Source organism: Aphelocoma coerulescens, chromosome 4, assembly GCF_041296385.1.
Source record: "Aphelocoma coerulescens isolate FSJ_1873_10779 chromosome 4, UR_Acoe_1.0, whole genome shotgun sequence".
Taxonomy (NCBI): Eukaryota; Metazoa; Chordata; class Aves; order Passeriformes; family Corvidae; genus Aphelocoma; species Aphelocoma coerulescens.
Genome location: NC_091017.1, coordinates 29,280,610 through 29,299,975, shown reverse-complemented (window position 1 = coordinate 29,299,975; position 19,366 = coordinate 29,280,610). Strand labels below are relative to the sequence as shown.

General features: G+C 39.8%; 1 protein-coding gene across 1 annotated transcript in view; it reads left to right on the top strand.

Moving 5' to 3' along the window:
- The window catches only part of DKK2 (dickkopf WNT signaling pathway inhibitor 2), a 53,516-nt gene extending 34,726 nt beyond the window's left edge, over positions 1-18,790 (top strand). The window contains exons 3-5 of the mRNA XM_069012102.1: positions 14,838-14,988; positions 15,659-15,808; positions 16,284-18,790. Coding sequence (XP_068868203.1) covers positions 14,838-14,988; positions 15,659-15,808; positions 16,284-16,534 — 552 coding nt within the window. The 3' untranslated portion in view covers positions 16,535-18,790. The remainder of the gene's footprint in view (positions 1-14,837; positions 14,989-15,658; positions 15,809-16,283) is intronic.
- Positions 18,791-19,366: the final 576 nt, after the last annotated feature.

Genomic DNA, 19,366 nt, shown 5'->3' with positions numbered 1-19,366 from the left:
AAGTCATTTTCTGGAGTCGGTTTGGTGGCTGTATGAGGCAACCTAAATGGAAGGACTGTCTCAGCTCTAATTACCAATGGAGAAAGACTTAGGATCAAGCCTTTGATCTGGTTGATTCTCTCAGATGTGTTTACCCTGTAGTATTGGACTGGAGTCTTAACTGAAACGGAGGTTTTGCTCAGAGGAAGCAGAAGTAGATTTATGGAGTGCTCTACGGCTGCTTTTTCTGAATGAAGTACTGGTCTAATGTCATATTTTCATGGACTTGATTTGTCTGCAAATCAGATTATTTAAGCTTTGTAAGAGTTTCATTTCAGATGTACAAAATGGGTTTTGGTGGACATTGTCAGACCATGACATTACTCAGTACACAGATGAGTGGATGTGGTGTTTCAGAAAAAACGACAGACATGGTCTTGGCTTTTCTGTGCTCAAAACAAAGCATTTCTATGCCTCTTTTCAAAAGTTTGTCCAAGTTGTTCTAAGTAACTGGAAGTGAGTGCTTCCAACTAACACAAAATCTACATTTCATAATTTTTCTCCTGGCATGTATTGATGACTTGCTCTTCAAATCTTTTCTCATGAGCTAAGTCTGTAATGAGTAAATCTATTGTGAAGCTTAGTAAAACCATGGGATCACTGTGAGGACTACTCACGTTAGGGAGAGATTGCAAGATCATGGCTTTTTAGCCTTTAGATTTACCAAATAACTTTAAACCTTCATTCTTATTTTGGCTGGGAAAGCCCCTTTGTTGGCCAGACACAAAATTTTCATTTTTTACATCAGGTTTTTTTCTCACAGAGCAGATAACAGCAGTTATGGATTCAACATCTAAAAGGTCTCTGGCAGGATGGGAGCCTGCACCCAGCCTGGTGAGCGCTGTACAAATAGCTTTGCTGTTACTCATGTAGCTTGCTAATAAAAACAGTGATCTGGGAGACTCATGGACAGAGTTCTGCCTAATGGAGTCTCATTTAAGCTGCGGTTTGCTGCTTTTCTTTTGAACTTCTCAAAAGTCTTTCTTGAGTTACACTTGATAGGAATGATAAGGATACTACTGCAAGTTCCTCAGCAAATCTGTAACACACAGGGCGTTTTTCCATTTAGATGTGTGTGTATTTACATGAAAGTTGAGTCTAAGATGGAGTCTCATTTCCAGACCAGATGTACTTTGACTTGAAGACCTAAGATCATAAACTTTGATTTTTGGTGTATTGTAAACAACTGTGGCTTAGCCATCAGTAAAAAACATCTGACACTGAAAAGAAACGAGGAAAGAAGGTCAGCAAATGTTTGTATAAATAGCTGAAAGTGGTGCTGGGGAGGATCCAGGCATTTGTATTTTGCTCTTAGCATGCACTCTGTACTGGCCATCACTCTACAAATGGCTGGGTCTTAGTGGTGTGACAGATTGTTTCACTGCTGCTAGTGCTGATATTTGTCAGTGCCTTCCATCTCCCTTCACTGTTTTATAATGAAGACTTAAAACTACAGCAGAGAAATAGGTCAGTGATTGCAAAGGTGTGTGTGTAGATCTTTGTCCTCTGTTTAAAGAAAAATGGGCTAACTGCACTAAGATGTGCTTCTTCCTTTATTTTGCCCGGTCTCATGATTAAGCATGGTAAGTCTTGTTAATACAAGATAAGGAAAAATAAGAAAATATTTGGAAAGGGATGTTTTGGAGCAGAATGGTTATGTTCTCTCAGAATGTGTTAGAAAAATATCAAAATAGCAATGTAGTTGTATTTTATGTTCAAGAAATATTATGACTTGTACATAGGCCTAACTGATGGACAGTACACTTAGGACATGTTTTACTGAGGGATTTCTCAGTATCTGTGCTTATGCTCTTTCACACAGTCAGTCTGTAGGCTTCAGCATGATTGCATGAATCTAACTGAGGAAAATATATTTTTGAATTGATTAAACCTGGCTAAATATACTTACATTAGATAATATCTATGTAAGTACACTATGTGCTATCTAAAGCTTGAGCTAAGTATTGAGTAATTCATACACCCTATTGTTGCAGCTGAAGATAGCCTGACACCCTCAAACCAAGAATTTTGACTGATCATTTATTTATAGCGATGTAAACGTATGTTTTTCCTTTATGACATAGTTTACCTCTCTAAAATATGTTATCTCCTGGGTTTTAACCCTTTAAGATAAGCAATGTCTTGCCTTCGGGCCAAGTCCTGAAAGGGACGTGTTTAAGGGAGGTTCTGTTGATTAAAATGATAACAGTGCACCAAAACAACCAGTTCTGGGTTTTCAGGCAGCAAGGAGCAGCAAGACTGTGCCCCAGGGCCTCAGTTTAGAGAGCTCCTCCTAGTAGCCAAAGTGCTGATTGCTCCTATCTCATATGAACCTTTGAATTGGTTTCAATGAAAATCCACCAGATTTAGAAAACACTCTAACTTTTAAAGACTGATACTTAGTTACTTTATGATTTTCCTACTTGGGAAAAACTTCTTAGGACAATGGGAATTGTGCCTGTTTTGAGAATGAGTGGTCTGTGGGAAAGTGGTCATTTTCTGTTTGGATTTTCTCCCTGTGTTTTCTCACAAAACATGCAAACACTCAGGTGAATTTAGTCACTTGGGTATGCAAAGAGCTGCCCAGTGGGTTTTGCAGCTCTTTCAGCAGAGCAGGTGTGTAACCACCACTGATGTAAGAGTTGGTTCAGTGCAGGTGGAGAGAGATCCTCAAGGCCAAGTGCTCATCAGAGCTAAAGACATGGCCCAAAGGGCACCTTGCCAAGCAAATGTGTTGTCTAGTTGTTTTAATTCCAATATATTCAGAGCAGTCCTGTCTCCTGGAGAATTAGAGGAACAGGAAACTGAAAGGGAATTGCTTGACTTGGGAAATACCCTTCTCATGACTAAGGAAAACCACCCAGTGTTCATTACTGTTCTGTGATGAAGTACTTTTAATTCATGTCAGTGTAGTCTGCTTTTCTGCCTCCTTGACATGTAATAGGAAAATAATCTGTTGCCCAAGAGATGAATCATGCTTTGTGTACAGTAAACTATTACAAATGTTCTTATATTATCAGAAGCATAAACATGTAAATAACGTCAAGAATCTGACTAACTTCACTACTGCTAGTAAACTACGCAAGACTTAGCTACAAATATTTTTATCTGTCTAATTAAAATTCTTTTTTTTTTTCCTCTGGAGTGTCATGTAAAGTATAGGAAAACAATAAATCCTATCTCCATATCTTCTAGGAAACACTCTAGCAGGAAACCTTCCTTTGTGATAATCACATAGCCATGGTCAATATTTGGTTTCAGCATGAAGTTTAGGGAGAACTCTGAACATAGCCATGCTCTAAAAGATTTTTGCCAGTTGTTAAATAGACTAAGTTTGTCTGTAAAATCTGCTTTTCAAAATCAAGATGTTTCTGTAAAGTATGCTTCCATGGCTATCACTCAAAAGTAGGACACTTTTTTTCCTACTTGGCTGGTAAATGTGGCCATCTTGATTTGTGTCTCTTTATAAAGGAGATAATTGTTACAGTCACTATCACTTATATTTAGCATGTCTGAAAGGAAGGGTACAAATTCAGAAAAAAAGAAATAATCATGCAGTTAAATTAATTATTTCTGTACTGTGCACTTCTTATGTGGCCTTGGCACAAGCCATTTAAACCCCCACTACCTTGGGCCCATCTGCTTGAAAGAAAGAAGAAAGAAAATAGAAAAGGCAGACAAAACCAATGAAGTAAAACACTTAAATCTTCTCTGCCCTTGTTGGTTTTGCTATGTAGGCTATCTAGCAGGTAAAGAACTGATCATGTAGAATTTTAAGGAAGCACAGGACCTAGACACTGCCTCTGGGCAAGGTTACAATGCCATCAAGAGGAATTCATATATAGGATGACTTTGTGTTTGCACTCCAGGGCACTTAAATGTCAAAAATGCCTGCTAACGAAGCGCACAGTACCCTGGGAAATGCAGCTCATGCAGAATAGAAGTTGTCAAGAAGGTGGTGCAATATTACCATGGTTGCTGCTTCTTTGCCTTTCCTAACAAGAATCAGATATACACTGAAGTTTTCACTACAATAAAGATGCAAGAACTAAAAAGTAGTATCAGGTTGCTGCATCTGGCTTAGCTTTAGAAGTGGAAGTGTAGTAATGGTAATGGGATAAACGAAAGGGCCACCCACTATAAAGTGTGGGTGACCAGTATAAGGAAAAAGCACCCCTCCCCCCTTTAATGCATATTTATTCCAAAGGCTGTTACAAAGAAGTTGTTCTCAGTCTGATGTAGTGCCAAACATAGGGGATTAAACTTTTTAATGACTTTTTGTTGACCAACATCCAAGACATCTAGGAACAAAGCAGAGATTCTGTAACTCCACATAAAGAATATTATTTTCAGACAAGAAGAGAGTGCATGAAAACATAAGTTCAGAAAATAGGGTAAAAGGTAGCAGGGAAGATGATAAATACAAGTCTCAGTGGCAGAATCATTTATTTTGAGGGCAGAGAACAGATTTATAGCTAATTCCATGTTAAATGCCAGAATTCTAGGTAATTGCATGCTGACAACGACTAGAATAGGACAGTGTCCATTTTGGCTTGATTCAGAAATTGTGTAGGATTCTTCTTCTTTCTTTCTTTCCCCTCTCTTTTTTCTTCCATTTCTATCAGATTAAGTCGGGATTTTTTCCTACAAATTAGGTGTTTTCTGAACTCCTACCATTCTGTCTCTCTTGTGTCATGGTCCCTAGCACTGAAGGAAGTCTTGCTTGAAAATGCAAAGGGGCCCATACGATCGAGAAGAGGGTGTAGTCAGAGTACAGCGTCTGGAATGAAAGATGGTCCCCCAATGACTATTCCAGACTGATACCAAGAGCAGTCTCCACTAACTCAGGGACTGCAGACATAAATGTAGTCTGAAGCCACCCTGTTCTTGCCTCTTGGACTACATGTGCTCATTCTCTCTTCTGAGAATTGGGGGTCTGGGTTTGTTTGAATTAATAGTGAAGTCATTACACTATGTAAATATGTTAGTCTTCATCTGGTTTTACTCACAAGTTATTCTTGCCTTGCTGTGCTGTTCCTGTTTTCTTGTTTGTGCAAAATTAACCAGGAGCATTTTAAAAGGGGGAAAAGGGTGAATAGTGTTGAAACCTTGATTGCTATGTTATTTACCACAGGCTGAAGTTTGGTAGGCAGTTCCAACTTAATCATATAATAAGAGTACAATAGCATTTTTAATGAAGCTTTTAGGGATCCTTTCTCTTTCTCATCTTTGGCCCTCTTTGAGTAAACTGTGATAATTTGCCTTAATAGCCTAGTAGTGCAATTTTTCATTTTGCTCTTGCTGAGGAGTCAGCTGAGCAGCAATATGAGTCTAAGCACTTCAGGGAGGTTGCCTGTGCCCTCAGGGGGCTGTGACCAAGCATTTTCCCAGGACAGCTGATTATTTGCAGGTAGTCCCATTGCATAAGCACTGCTGGCTCCTCATCCAAGCACAACTGCTCCTAGAATGAGTCAGAATGAGGAGCTGCACTCTCATATTGCAATTCTTCCTGTTGCTATGAAAATGAAAGCCGCAAGCTGCATTATTGACTTGTCCTGTTTCTCAGTCTCACTCATGCAGACCAATTGTAAAAACTGAAGAAATATTAACTTTTTTGGTTTTTTTTATTTTTCCTTAAAACTCGTGGACTTCTGTGGCAATGCCTCTGAATCATCTGTGGTACCAGAGACTGGAAAGTGGGAGGTGGTGCATGTCCCCCAAAGTTGTTTGTTTGTTCTGACATTAAAGCTGGACTGATGGATTTTTGATGTCTGATTTCATTCTCTGCAGATGCTTTGGTGTTCTCAGTTCCCCTCGCAGTGGAGCAGTCACAGCCATCACATTGCAGAGGGGCTCACGTAGAACAGGAAAAGAGGGAAGGTGTTTGGAATATCAGATGACAATGGTGGTTTCTGATGCATAGAGAAAGAATTGGGGATTGAAAGAGGCATATGAGCCAGGTGTTCTCACATAAATGACCATAAGGGAAGGAGACAATAATACTGACATTTGGTAATGATGTTAGGTTGTGGTCAGCAGTCTTCTGCTGAGGTGGAGACTGCAGTTCATCCTTCTCAGACATATGGCATCTGGCTGTCTCTCCAGCTGCCACAAAATCATGTTTGCAGGGCTGTCCTTTTAAATATGAGAACCAGAGAAAGTGCATTTTGAAAAATGGTGTCTTAAATGCTTTGTATTCTGCAATGCAAAGTGTATTCTGTAAGGAATACCAAAAAGTCATTTCCAGGGTGAGGATTGCAGATGCTGAACAAATGTTTATAACCTGAAAACACTCTCCAGGCAGTGTAGCAAAGAAGAGTTTCTGCACTGACTTCAGTAAGACAGGTTTTCCCCCTCGTTTTTCTAGATTTTGTGAATGTTTGAAAGCAAAGGCAGTTTACTCACTTAGCAGGAATACTGGAGAAGGTAAAGCTGTCATCTCATTTTTCTTGCTTTGTATATATGCTTGCAGAGATGGCTCCAAATTAAAGCTCCACCTTGAAAGTGTGCCATGATTTGTGGATGTTCAGACCCAGGTGTTAAACTGTAACTTGCTGCCAGTTCCCAGCAGTGTTATTCTACACCCAACCACATCATCTGTTTATTTCCCTTTCGTTTAGTGCCATAGGGTCTGCTAGCTGTTTTTATCTGGGTAGTATTCTTAGTATTCCAACTGCTCATCCATCACAGTAAACATATTTATCAAAAAGCTAGAAGAGTCTCATGCTGAAATGGATGATAAATAGCCAGTTAGAGACAAAACTAAAAAGCAAAACCATCAGAAAAGGGGTGGGGAAAAGGCAGAGATAAAAGAACAAGAACAGTCTGTTGGAAAGACTGGACATAGAACAAAGGACATGTTAACAAACCTTCATTTTTTGAGCAGCCTTTGGTGGTGCATTTGAAAATGACGTAAAATCAAGACCTGGAGGTTTCCTGTCACACTGATTTAGTACTACACTGTTGACTTCAAAGATTACCTAACATTGTTTTGATGCTCTGTTGTGATGCTGCTGCTGGTAGTTCACCAGACAATATGAATCATACACATTGTGAGACAGAGTCTGTAACATTTGGGGTCAAACTGACTGTTCCCCAAATTTTTGTACCTTCTTTAGCCATGTCTTCTGTAAGGTCCCAGTTCTACAGAGCAGGAAGGTGCCTTCAAAATCAAGTAGAATAGATGGCTCACTATTTAGCTGATGCATTTGTAGTCTTTCAGATTACCTTCCTCCATATGTCCTTCTGAAGCCAAGGCCCACTTTAAACAGACACTACGCCCTCTCAGTAGGACACAAAATGTAGGTAGTTCTGTAACAGGTGTAGAATAATAGGTTGGAATGATCTAGATAGTCTAGACCTAAAATGCTTGTTGAAATCCATGATGTGGGCTGGGAGATCCATAGGGTGACAGTGTGAGTGAGATCTCATTCCGGAAAAATCTTTGGAGGTTTTTTTTTCTGTCTGCACTGGGAGAGTCACCGCTCACACTGACTAGTGCTGTGTGAAATAGGGCAACACAGCTCCCCTGTTCATTTGGAGGTGTTTGACTCTCTGTCCACCAGATGCAGCTACACACTCCCCCTAAGCACAGCTCCCTGCAGAACTGTCTAGGGCTTGCAGAACAGGATGTTGTTTTCCATGGCATTATTGTTTGGACAAGGAAAACTTACGAGCAGGCCCCTGTGAGTCCTGCCTGTTGGTTCAGAGGGACCTCAGTGAGGTTTGTTTTCTGGTTGTTAAGATCGGAGTTTTCTTTGGCTCTAGCAAATCATGAGATCTGAACTACTGCATGCTGTAGAAATGTTCTTCCCCTGGTGGTCTAGCAGTGGATTGAGAATTCCTTTGAAACATGAATATTTATTGTTTAATAATGCAGGCTTCTGGGACCATTATCCACACAGTTTGAAGGAATGATCTTTGGAAGCTGCAGTACATGTATCCATGATGTAGCACTCTGTGAATCAGACCTCATGTTAGAGCAGTGTTGTGTTAAATTGAAGAGTTAAAAATAAATTATCTCTAGAAGAAAGTGCCTATGATTATTCTAGAGGCTGAAGATGGTGCTTTTCTCTTTAGGTCCGGCAGAGAAATGGGTCAGAGATATATTATTTTAACGAGAAGGAGGTTTGGTGAGAAAAATTGAATCATTAAACTTGCTATGGCAACTGAAAGAAGTAAATCTGTTTCATTGCAACTACTGTAAGTTTTTCTTTCAGGAACGGTCTGTGCCGCAGCAGTCACTGAGAATTGAGTTTCTGGTTTCTCAGTCTGAGACAGGATCCATGTCTGGAGCTGTCTGAGAGCACAGCATGATTTCCTCTGTGGGATAAATTAACCATGGCTTTGTGCTTGCACACTGTGAGATCCCTCACTATCATCTATGCCTATGTTGAGCTAAGAATAGAAAAAAGCAACATCAGCAGTGCTGTGGGAAAACTACATCACTCCAGATGGCTTCTGATAAACTCTTTTCTTGTTTGGGATTAATAATAAAATAGTAGTAAATAATGGTAATTTCTCATCCACATCTTAACCTACACATCTGCTTAGCAGCTAGGAGAAAGTTAGGCTGAAGTCTGTCAGAGATGGATTTTTCTGGATACACCTGAGAAGCCATCAGTAAGTAGTTTAATTGCCTTGCAGGGAAAAAAAAGACAACCCACAAGGAGCAGGGAGTTTGCTTTGTTTGTTGGTTACTAAAAAGATTTGAATTCCCCTCTTATCCCCTCCATTCTGCTTTATCACATTCATGTGGTTGTGAATAAAGAGCTCTTATTTCCATTGTTACTAAGGTTTGTATCCTGTGAGATCATGTTAGGATTTCTCTCAGACTTCATAGAGAGGATCTTCACTCTGTGTCCAAAGAGGCGAGTGGGACAAATCCCACATGTGATGTATTCATTTAGCTCTATAGGCCACATGTTGCATACAACTGTCCCATCAATGCTGGTCTGTTAAAAGCCAAAACAAATCTGAGATCCCAACTCAGAATCAGGCCCAACTGGGGAGCCAAACAATGACTTGCATTCTTTGTAGTTAGTCTTGACAGCAGGCTATTTGGTTAAAGCATATGTTTGCATTTCCTAATTTATTGGCATGCTTTTAATTTGGACTACTAATTCTTCAGAGAAAGAGAAAAGAAAAAGAAAACATGGCACCCCTGTGGCTATTTCATATGTTTGCTCCATGGGGATCAAGTCCTTGCTCTGAAAGATAGTTCTGTCCTGTCCAAAGAAGGATGGGAAGGAGAGACTCTCACCATGATTGAGCCAGTTAGTTGCTTCATTGTGCCTGATGGCTTTGGAATATTAAGCAATATACCCAAGATTAAAGGGCAAACAAGCTCTTTTGTTCATCTCTCAAGTGGAGGTTGGAAACTGTCCTCTTGCCTATAGTTCAGGACAGTTTTGATCATCTAGCCAGCATACTGGCTGCAGAGAGGTCAGCTTCCATGTCCTTCACAGTCATTATTTTAAAATTTACAGAAATATGATTAATTGAAATAGAGAAAATAACCTTTTTTCCTTAAGTAACAAGTGAGTAATAGAGTGAGTTGCAGTACCAATTCATTTGTGGTAAGCTGTCTCACAGGCACTGTGTGAATATAAAAGATTGTGTAGATGTGATGTAGAAGAGATTTTGGCAGCAGCAGAAGACATGTCTGCAGTATGTGGTAGCATAGCCTAGTGGCACAGGTACTTGCACAGGATATGAATAAATATGGATAGTATGTACAAGACCAAGTGAGAGCCTAAATTTGTTTTCTAACATACAGGTACCTAGGAAGCAAGGCCATTCCTGGGATAATGTACGTGTCCATTTCCTTGAGTCTCTTGTCTCACCTTTGCAGTATAGCTACTGCCTCTTGGCCAAGTGAGAGAGGATGACAAAGGGCTGACCTGGTAGCTCTGGAGAGCTCTCACTTTCTGGCTGTACAACTGGTCGAGGCTTTTCTCCTCTTCTTCAGTCCCCACTATCATCAGGGGATGATTGTGTGGACCAAATCTGGCAGAGTGTCCAGTACAGTAAGTGCAGTGATAGTGTCATTTTTGTGATGCATGAGACTTCATCTGTCTTACTAAGTGCTGCTTGGCATCTGCAGTGAAAGGCTAATGGACAACCTCCATGCTGTTTCTTCTGCTGGGAGTGGTAGTAGCCGTGGTTTTCTGCCAGGACTGACTCTGCACTTGGACTTTATGATGTGTTTAAAAAAAAAAGTTAACTGCTTCTGGGGAATCACTACTGCTATCTGTTCCATCAGAACACATATTTAAGCACAGCTCCTCTCAGCATTGAAGGTGGGTGTGAAGCCAGCGGTGTCTAGGACTGCTTGTGCTGGATAAGTGATGACACAGCCTAGGTAAAAATGCCAGTGGCTCTTCCTGCCTTCACTGACATAGTTAGCTAGTATGACGTGGAGTACTTCAGCATGAAAACAAATGAGACCTCATAATACGAACAAATGAGAGCCTGGTGACCAAGACCTGGCTGGGAATATTGTCTTCAACTATTTGCTGGAAGCCATGCTGCAATTCAAGACCTCATCTCCCAAAGCTCAGTGAAGTATATTTGCCATCAGTCTCCCCACCCTTCAGCACATTACAGCATCTGTCTTACTCTTCCCCTGGAGTGTTTCTCCATTACTTTTTATAGTGCCAGACAGAAAGACTCAAACTATTTGACTTCTTAGCACAACAGTCTCACCACTTAGTATTGCTACAGCTTGCAGTGAAACTCTGTGGTGCCTATAAAATATGTGTGATAGCAAATGACTCCAGAAAAATATCAATAAAATGTCATTGCACTGAGAAGAGGGGCTAAGAGGTCCTCTGTCAAAAGGGAAGACGAAGGTAAACACAAACCTCACTGCTCCATGGTTCTCCAATCATGGGAACGACATTACCCACTTAGTCACAAAATCTAGACAGTCAGTTCCTTACTCAGCCTTCCTGGGAAGTCAATAAAAAAAGGAAGATCTTCAGTAGTCTGGAAGGACTTGTTCAACTATAAAAATCCCCAACTTTTCTCCTCTATTGTCTGCATAATTTCCCTTGAGTGCTTCTATCATGCACTCATGGAATTTTGAATATAAATTCAGGAAGGGAAGGAATATTCTCTCTCTTCAGGAGAAAAGTTTTCTGTGTTGATTTCTGTGTTGATTTCTGTGTTGTTGTGACCTTACTGGTAAAGGTTAGTCTTGGTGGACTGATACAGGTGACATTTTGGCACAGCACAAGCAACACCCATTTCAATATCTAGCCTGAATCCTCCAACATTGCAAAAATCCCTTTGCTGTAAATTTTTGGACAAGCAATCAACAGTGTCTTTTATACAAGGATACAAAAATAATTGGAATGGCTGAGGAAAAAACACGTCAGTAAACAATGCTCCTAATCAGACAACACATTCTGAAAATGTGACTCATGATCACAGGCAAATCTAGTTTATGTCATGCTATGGGTGACTTGATTGCCTGTAACTGGGATAAAAAAATAAGATTGTTTAAATGCAGCTTCAGGGAGTGCTACATATTTTATCTCAGTTTCATCTGGTTTCCCATGATATCAAAGCTGTGTTTAGTGGATAGAGATTTACAACCAGAAAATGATATGTATAGCTGAAGAATGTGAAGGGATGATGTGCCTTATAGAATTAGTTATCATTGCTGGGGAAGTAGAGCTGGTTTACAGCTTGCTTCTTCCCTCTGCATCTGGGACTGATCTGTGTCTTTGTGTCGTATATAGGAAATGTTCTCCACAATTCTCTGAACGTAAAGACTCTGTACCAGGCACTGTGGTGTAGGAGATTTTGAAAACCTTGACTTATGCATAGACAATAGTTAACATACACATTTTTACAAGTGTGTTTTCTTTACCCTGTATTTTAAGAAAGAAATATGCCTAGATTGACTCAGCGGACAACAAAATTATGGATGCATTTCCCTCCTGCTAGCAAAGGCTATGTACACAATATATCATTTTATTTTTCTCTTTTAATAATGAATGCTACTCAGCAATAGAAATTACTTTCCTGAGAGCAAGAATTATTCCAATGAATGTCTAGTGACTAGGAAACAGACACAAGGCTATATAGGCATTTTTGTTTCAAGGTCCCTGTGATTGATAGCCAGGCTATAAATGCGTGGTGGTTTTGGCAGATCAAAACAGTTGATGGCATCAGGCATTTGCAAGATGGTTTTATATATGACTGGTTCAATGGACTTGCTAGGTTTTCTCTGAGCTACATGTAACAATTATTTTTTATGTGCTGCATTCATTTGCCTCAGGTAGGTCAGTTTTGGCTTATTGTAATTCAAAAGTATCATTTTTATTTAGGAATGGACTCTAGATTAGGAAGAGAGGCTGGGTTGTGTTGATTTCCCTAGCAGTTTTTGAAGCTGTCTTTTATTACTTTTACCATTCTCAAGGACAGAGCTTAGAACTGACAATTAGATGCATATCTTGAAATATCTTTTCCACATCACTCAGCTTAAAAGCCAAAAGTAAAGCAATCACTAGATAGGGTATGTGAGAGCATTCATTAGCACCATTCAGGATCAGGGAACTCTTTTTTTTTGAAAAGCTATTTGAGGAACCAAAATAAAACTGCAAGTAGGCTTCTTGCTGACAAGTTGCAGGTGTATACCACATGCCCATACTGGAAAAAAGATGCGGTTATGAAGGTCTTGATGACAGACAAGGGTCTAAAATGCCTTCATCTCCAGGTTTTAGCCAGTCCATCTGTTTTTTATTTGCATTTTCTCCAGCTAGCAGAGTTAATATTATCTAAACCCAGTATAACCATGCACAAGTCTATATAAAATCACTTTTTTTTTGCATTGTAAGATCCTTAGGTTAGTAAGGTATCATTTAAATCAGGGATGTCTTACTTTTATGGTTACTGTATAATAAATTTTAAGTCAGTTTTATTTATTTATTTGTGGAAAAATGAGGGAAAGGAGTGATGAGATTGAGGGAAAAGCACTTTAGCTCTGCTTTGCAAGAATAAGTAGAATCTGCTTATACCTTAAGAGTACCAAAAAGGTGAGTGTTTGCATTTTTCTGTTATTAGTACTCCTAGCTTACAAGATCTGGCCTTCTTTGATGTTCATCCTCTTGAGGAGGTGTTCGTTCTTAAGGCTAAAAGACTTCCACATCCTTCAGATTACTCCAAACAGCTGCACCCTGGAAAAATTCTCAAAGACCCATATTCAGAGGGCAGAAGTAATGAGACAAGAGCACTTGGGAAATATCCAGCCAGCACTTCTGGTGCCGTGAAGCAAATTTTGACAAAGAAATCAACTCATGAAGTAACATGAAAAATGGCATAGTTTCCCCTCCGACTACTGACATTAGAGAAATTTGTTTGGTTTATTAGAAGACCTCTTGTTTCTTATGTGATTCTCAACAGAATGGCATGAAGATAGATAAACAAGAGTTTCTCCATATAAAGGAACAATTTTCAAAGTGAATTGTCAAAGGCCTTGCAGTTTTTCTTTTCTGAGAGCAATATAGTTGTCTTGATTTAAAATATGATTACAGAAAAGTAATCATTCTACACTGCAATGATGATGTTGGTCTTTTTGTTTGGGGTGAACAATTAATTGCAAAATCATTTTGAAAAGCAGTAGTTTTATTTTTTGAAATACTGGAGAAAATTAATTGAGGAAGTGTACACATAATTTTCCAGGAAGTGTACAGAATTTATTGTCATCTATTTTATCTAAACAAATTCTTCAAGTACAATTTTGAGGAATGGGAAATAAAAATCTGTAATTGATTTAGTAGGCAGTAAAATTAGATTCAGAAAGATAGCAGAGTTGTAGCTGTGTGGGAGTCAGCAGAAAGCATCCTGGAATGTGGCAGTATGTGTTATTATGTCTCCTTCAAGCAGCTTGTCTTTTCCTTTTGTAGGAACAAACTTTATCGGAGAATGCAGTGCTTTTGCATCCTTTTTTAAAAAGGCTGTTTTCCTGTGAGTTAATGCTGGTTCTGATGAATATAGAAGAATTGTATACCCATGTATCTGCTTGCAGGGAATTATATGTGCAAGATATTTTGTGCTCTATAATATATTCCATGCTGCATACCATAGGGTGTAGTTTAGCAGGTGGCAAGTTTAAGGAGTATTCTAAGACAAAAAGTGAACTAAAGGTTATCAAAGTGAAATGGTGACCAGTGATACTTGTTCACATCCAAGGAGTCCCACTGGTGTGGGCCAGGGACGAGTGGTGCAGTTGCAAAGACATTTGAATGAGTGCAATGCAGATAGTCACTGTGATGACACTGAGCTCATTATCAACCAGTGTGTTTGACAACTGTCAAAGGAAAAATGTCTCCTCAGAGTTTCAAATGAAATGTTACCTATTGGAGGGTGTGTTTCAGTATTTTTACGGCTTTCATGACCCTGTTGATTCTTCATTGTGGAGTTTTAAGCTCTTGTCTATGAATCCGATCCCTGAATCCACAAAAATATGAGATCTCTTGTGCCCACATACATTTGAGATAAGGAAAGATTAAATTATGAGTGAGCAGGCTGTCTGTCTTATTCTTTAAGCAATGGCCAGCAGTTGTGTGAGCTTAAAAATTGCTCTAATGGCTGCAGTGGAGCATCCTTAGATGCATCTCCTAGCCCCATGAATTGTTACCTCAGCTATCATTTTATTTTGGAGGCTTTGGTGATAATTTGTTTTCTTGGTTTTTGTTTGCTTGTTTTGCTGGTTTTTTTTTTAATGGGCTGCATCCATTCCTTGTACAAAAGAGTGCCTCACTGTAAACCTTTCTGTGCCCCACCAGGCCTATCCTTGTACTAACGACAAGGAATGCGAGGTTGGGCGGTACTGCCACAGCCCTCACCAAGCCACGTCTGCGTGCATGATGTGCCGGAGAAAGAAGAAGCGCTGCCACCGGGATGGGATGTGCTGTCCCGGGAACCGCTGCAACAACGGTATGGCTGCCAGCTCTGGGCTTTTCTGCAGAAAATCAGCCTTTTGACATCATCTATTTCTCTGTGTGTGCCCAGCAACAGTGTTTTTTCCTGGGTGATGGTACTTCTATTTCTAAATCAAGAAAATTGAATCGTCTACTTCATGCCAATCTGCCTAATTTTCTTGAATAGTATTTCTGTGTTTAGGGCTCAGGTACTACCAGTCTTTTTTTATATTTTGTGGTGGGAAAACACAAAAATGCTGCTGCTGCGGCCTAAAATTACAGCTCTATATTCAATGTGGTTTGATTCACTGGAAGACTGCATAGAAGTCATATTTTAAGGAAGCAAAGTAGACTTCATGAATCCTGAATCTACTCTGGCTGGGGAGGGTTATAACTATACTGTTTGCATTCCCATACTTTCCTCTGGAGGCTGGAGAGACATGTCTGTAAGGAGGTCTCCAGGGGCTCAGACCAGAAAGCCAGAGTGATAGAGAGAGCGTCTGACAGTGAGTGAAGCAGAGCTGTTGTGAAGCTAAGTGCCAGGAACCAGAAGTGAACGTGTGATTGGAGCTGAGCATCACTGAGGCCAAACCCCAGTGCTTTCATCATCCTGACCTGGTCAGTGCGTGTCTCTCAGCTGCTTTTCCTCTTATGCAGATCTTTGAGTGGCTGTCTTTTCCTTGCAGGTATTTGCATTCCAGTAACTGAAAGCATCCTTACTCCTCACATCCCTGCTCTAGAAGGGCCACGCAACAAGAAGAATGGTCACTATGCAAGCAAGGATTTGGGATGGCACAACCTGGGGAGGCCCCGATCCAAGCTGTCACACATAAAAGGTAAGATCACACTTGGACTGGACTGCTCTGTTCCTTCGTGTCATGAATCATGTTATTGCTGTTCAGATACAGTGGTGGAAACCAGAAATAGGCAGTAATTTCACAGGGAGTGAATGTCTATTGTGAGAGTTCACAGCATGACTCAGAAAGTGATGTAATGTCAACCGACATTCCTGTGATTGAAACAGCATCTGCTTTCTTCTCTGTATCAGATGTGGACTGACAATCATGTTATCAGTTGTGCAAGGCTGAAGACATCCTCCTCTTGTAATAGCCATGTAATGGAACACTTGTAATTGTGCTTACAATCCTGTAGCAGAATTTCTCCTTACTAAGTCTTGTGTTTACATCCTTCAAATAGCCACAGGTGGAAATATCACCTCTCCTTTTTCTGAGTTTCATTTGCATAAGTCTGCACTGAATCTGTACTTTCATGTTTTCCCATGAGATAAAATAATTTGGTTGCTCTTTTTAGGACATGAAGGCGATCCCTGCCTACGGTCATCAGACTGTATTGAGGGACACTGCTGTGCTCGCCATTTCTGGACCAAAATTTGCAAGCCTGTGTTGCACCAGGGGGAGGTGTGCACCAAACAGCGCAAGAAAGGGTCCCATGGACTGGAGATTTTCCAACGATGTGACTGTGCCAAGGGTTTGTCTTGCAAAGTATGGAAAGATGCAACCTCCTCTTCTAAATCAAGACTTCATGTGTGCCAGAAAATCTGAACGAGGATTGGGAAGATAGTAAAAGTGACTGTGGCTTTGTGTGTTTAATGCATTATGGCATGGTGGAAAAAGGGGACTGCAAATGAAAGTGGAATGGCTAAAGTAACAATTAGAGTAGGAGTAGAAGTCACACCAAATGCATTTCTTTTTGAGCTGGTGGTAAACACAAGTGTAGCTGGGGTTCACCTACCGCCCAGTTCTCCTGTAAATAATTCTACAGTTTGTGGGAAATGCTAGTATGCAAGCAAGTAGAGTGGAAATGAATGTCACCTTACCTTGCTGTGTTGTCCCATGATGTTTCAGGGGTTCAGTGTTAGGGCTACAGTGGGTCTCCAGCGTGGTAAGGATTTGCCACAGAAATTGTATACATTGTACTCCTATAGGAAGCAGTGCATACCAGGAAGATTCATCTGTCAACACCTTATTGGCCACATTGCAGGTGTAAGAAATGAAATAAAGTTACTGTGAATGTCCACATGCCCTTGTTATTCAGGGCTGACACTTCAGCAAAGAAAGCACTCCTGCAGGACAAGAGTGCTATGTTTTGCAGGCCCTTATGAAGAAAGTGAAAACTGGCCATCTCAAAATTTCAAAAGAGCAGCAGTTTATCTAAGAGGAGGCATTTAAAGAGGTTTTGTTTCCTATACATGGGTAAATTGAAATGCTTTATGTAGTTCAATGTCATAGTAAGGCCCTTAATCACTTGTATTTGCCTCAGTTTACTGCTAATATACATTGGGTAGAACAGATGAAGCAAGTATGTGTGCATGCTGAATCCAGAATTATATACAGGCAGTTCCTCATTAGTCCTAAATATACTCTCCTTGCCTAAGCATTCTTGCATTATAGACATTTCCAAAAGAAATGGCAGAGTGTTGAAGTGCTTAATATGAAAAGCTTTGAAGTTGCTTCTCTGTTGCTGTAATAATAGAGGATATAGACATTTGTTGAGGTGTTTCGAGCATACTGCTACAAGCTCAAATTTTTACATTTTATGGCACTCTGCAGCAGTATAATGGATTTGTTCTCAAGACAGCAAAGAAAAAGGAGTTGGATCTTGTGAGCACCTCATCTCCTGCAGAAGAGGATGTAAGAAGATGGTATGATCACAAATGACTTGTTAAACATCATGTGATGTCACAGCATACCAGCCTCCAGCACATATTCAGCCTGAAATTGAAGTCCTCTCACTCTGGAGTGTTCTGCCAGCAATGATGGAAATACACAGACTGTGGAAACAGCTGCCAACCCTGCATTGTTTGTGTCCTGGTTAAAAAAAGGACAACCTCTGTCCCCTGACTTGTCTTCCAGGTCTTTTCAAACTTCTAAAATTTTACTTATTTGCAAATATTCTTTTGTATAAACTTTGGTAAAGAGACTGATATTACTTTAAAGAAGTCTGATTCTATAACTGACCTACTGCTAAGTTGTAATTACCCATTTATAATTACCCATTTTCATGTTCTGTAATACAAGAGACTTTTCTGTTTATTCCATTCTGAGCAACATGGGCAGACCAGTATGTAGTTTAACTCTGAAGACCATGTCACCATTGCCTGACACCTTTTTCCACCAATGGGATGCTTTAAAGCTTTAGCTTAGCTACACCACTTGCCTCAGCCTTCCTGATTAGAACACAGACCTCAGCTACATTGCCCTTAACGTTTTGCAATAGTCTGAAGAGAAGAGATAGAGTATTTCACACACCTCTTTCCCTACTGGAGTTAGTTTTTATTGACCTAGAGGGACTGCTCAGAGACAGGAGCTTCTGTTTTGTAATAGCCTGAGTCAGAGTTCTATCTTGGAGTCCTATCATCACAACTCTGCTTACTCCAGTGTTTGGATTCCAAAGTCACTGGAACAGGAATAAGGCTCAGAAATTTCAAGATACTAAAAAAGTCCAGCAACCAATTTTGCAAGTTTTATTTACACTGACACAGCACATGCTCAGCAGAGGAACTCAAGTGGTCTCATTGTCACTACATATAAAAGAAATTGATACCCAGCATGAGGAGGGGGGTTGGAGAAATGGGGTCTCAGCAATTTTTAGCTCTTCTTATCATTGGCCTACCCGCCATTTTGCTCTTGCAAAACACAGTTATTTGGGATAATTTATTTACAGGAAATGTTTAATGAGATGTATTTTCTTATAGAGATATTTCTTACACAAAGCTTTGTAGCAAAATATATTTGCAGCCTGTTGACTTTAATGTAGAAAAATGTATAATAAGATTAAATATATTAAATTTCCTTTCACATTTCTCCCCAAATATTTTATCCATATTCTTTTCCTTACCACCTGCTGCTTAAGAAGAATAGTTTTTTTTTCCAGAAAGCCATGCAAATCAATTGAAAAAAAATTGTGTATCTTAGCTATGCAAGTAAATACATCTGATTCTACTTGCATCTCTTTGTAGGCTGACTTTTGGTAAAAAAACATGAAAGTCATCTTAAAATCCCCATACATCATTCTAAAAGCTGCTTTAATTGACAACTACCTGTATGCTTCTCTTGGGTTGGTTTACACCTAAACACTCAATAATACATTTTGAAAATAATGCACTTGATTATGTAATGTAAGATCAGCCAGGTTAAATAGGAAAGGTGTCCAGACACATTTCCTGGGCAGTGATACATACTAGAGGGACATACCAGATGGATAAAGGTGATATTCAAATTACACAGCATTTTGTGAGAGGCTACAGCATGCAAATACACTCCTGCAAAATCTATAACTAGCAGTTCTGAAATGGCAAGTTACAGCATTCAGCTCTAATAACATGAAACAATCCATGTGACACAACTGAGAATACTGTTAATAAAACCAGCCAA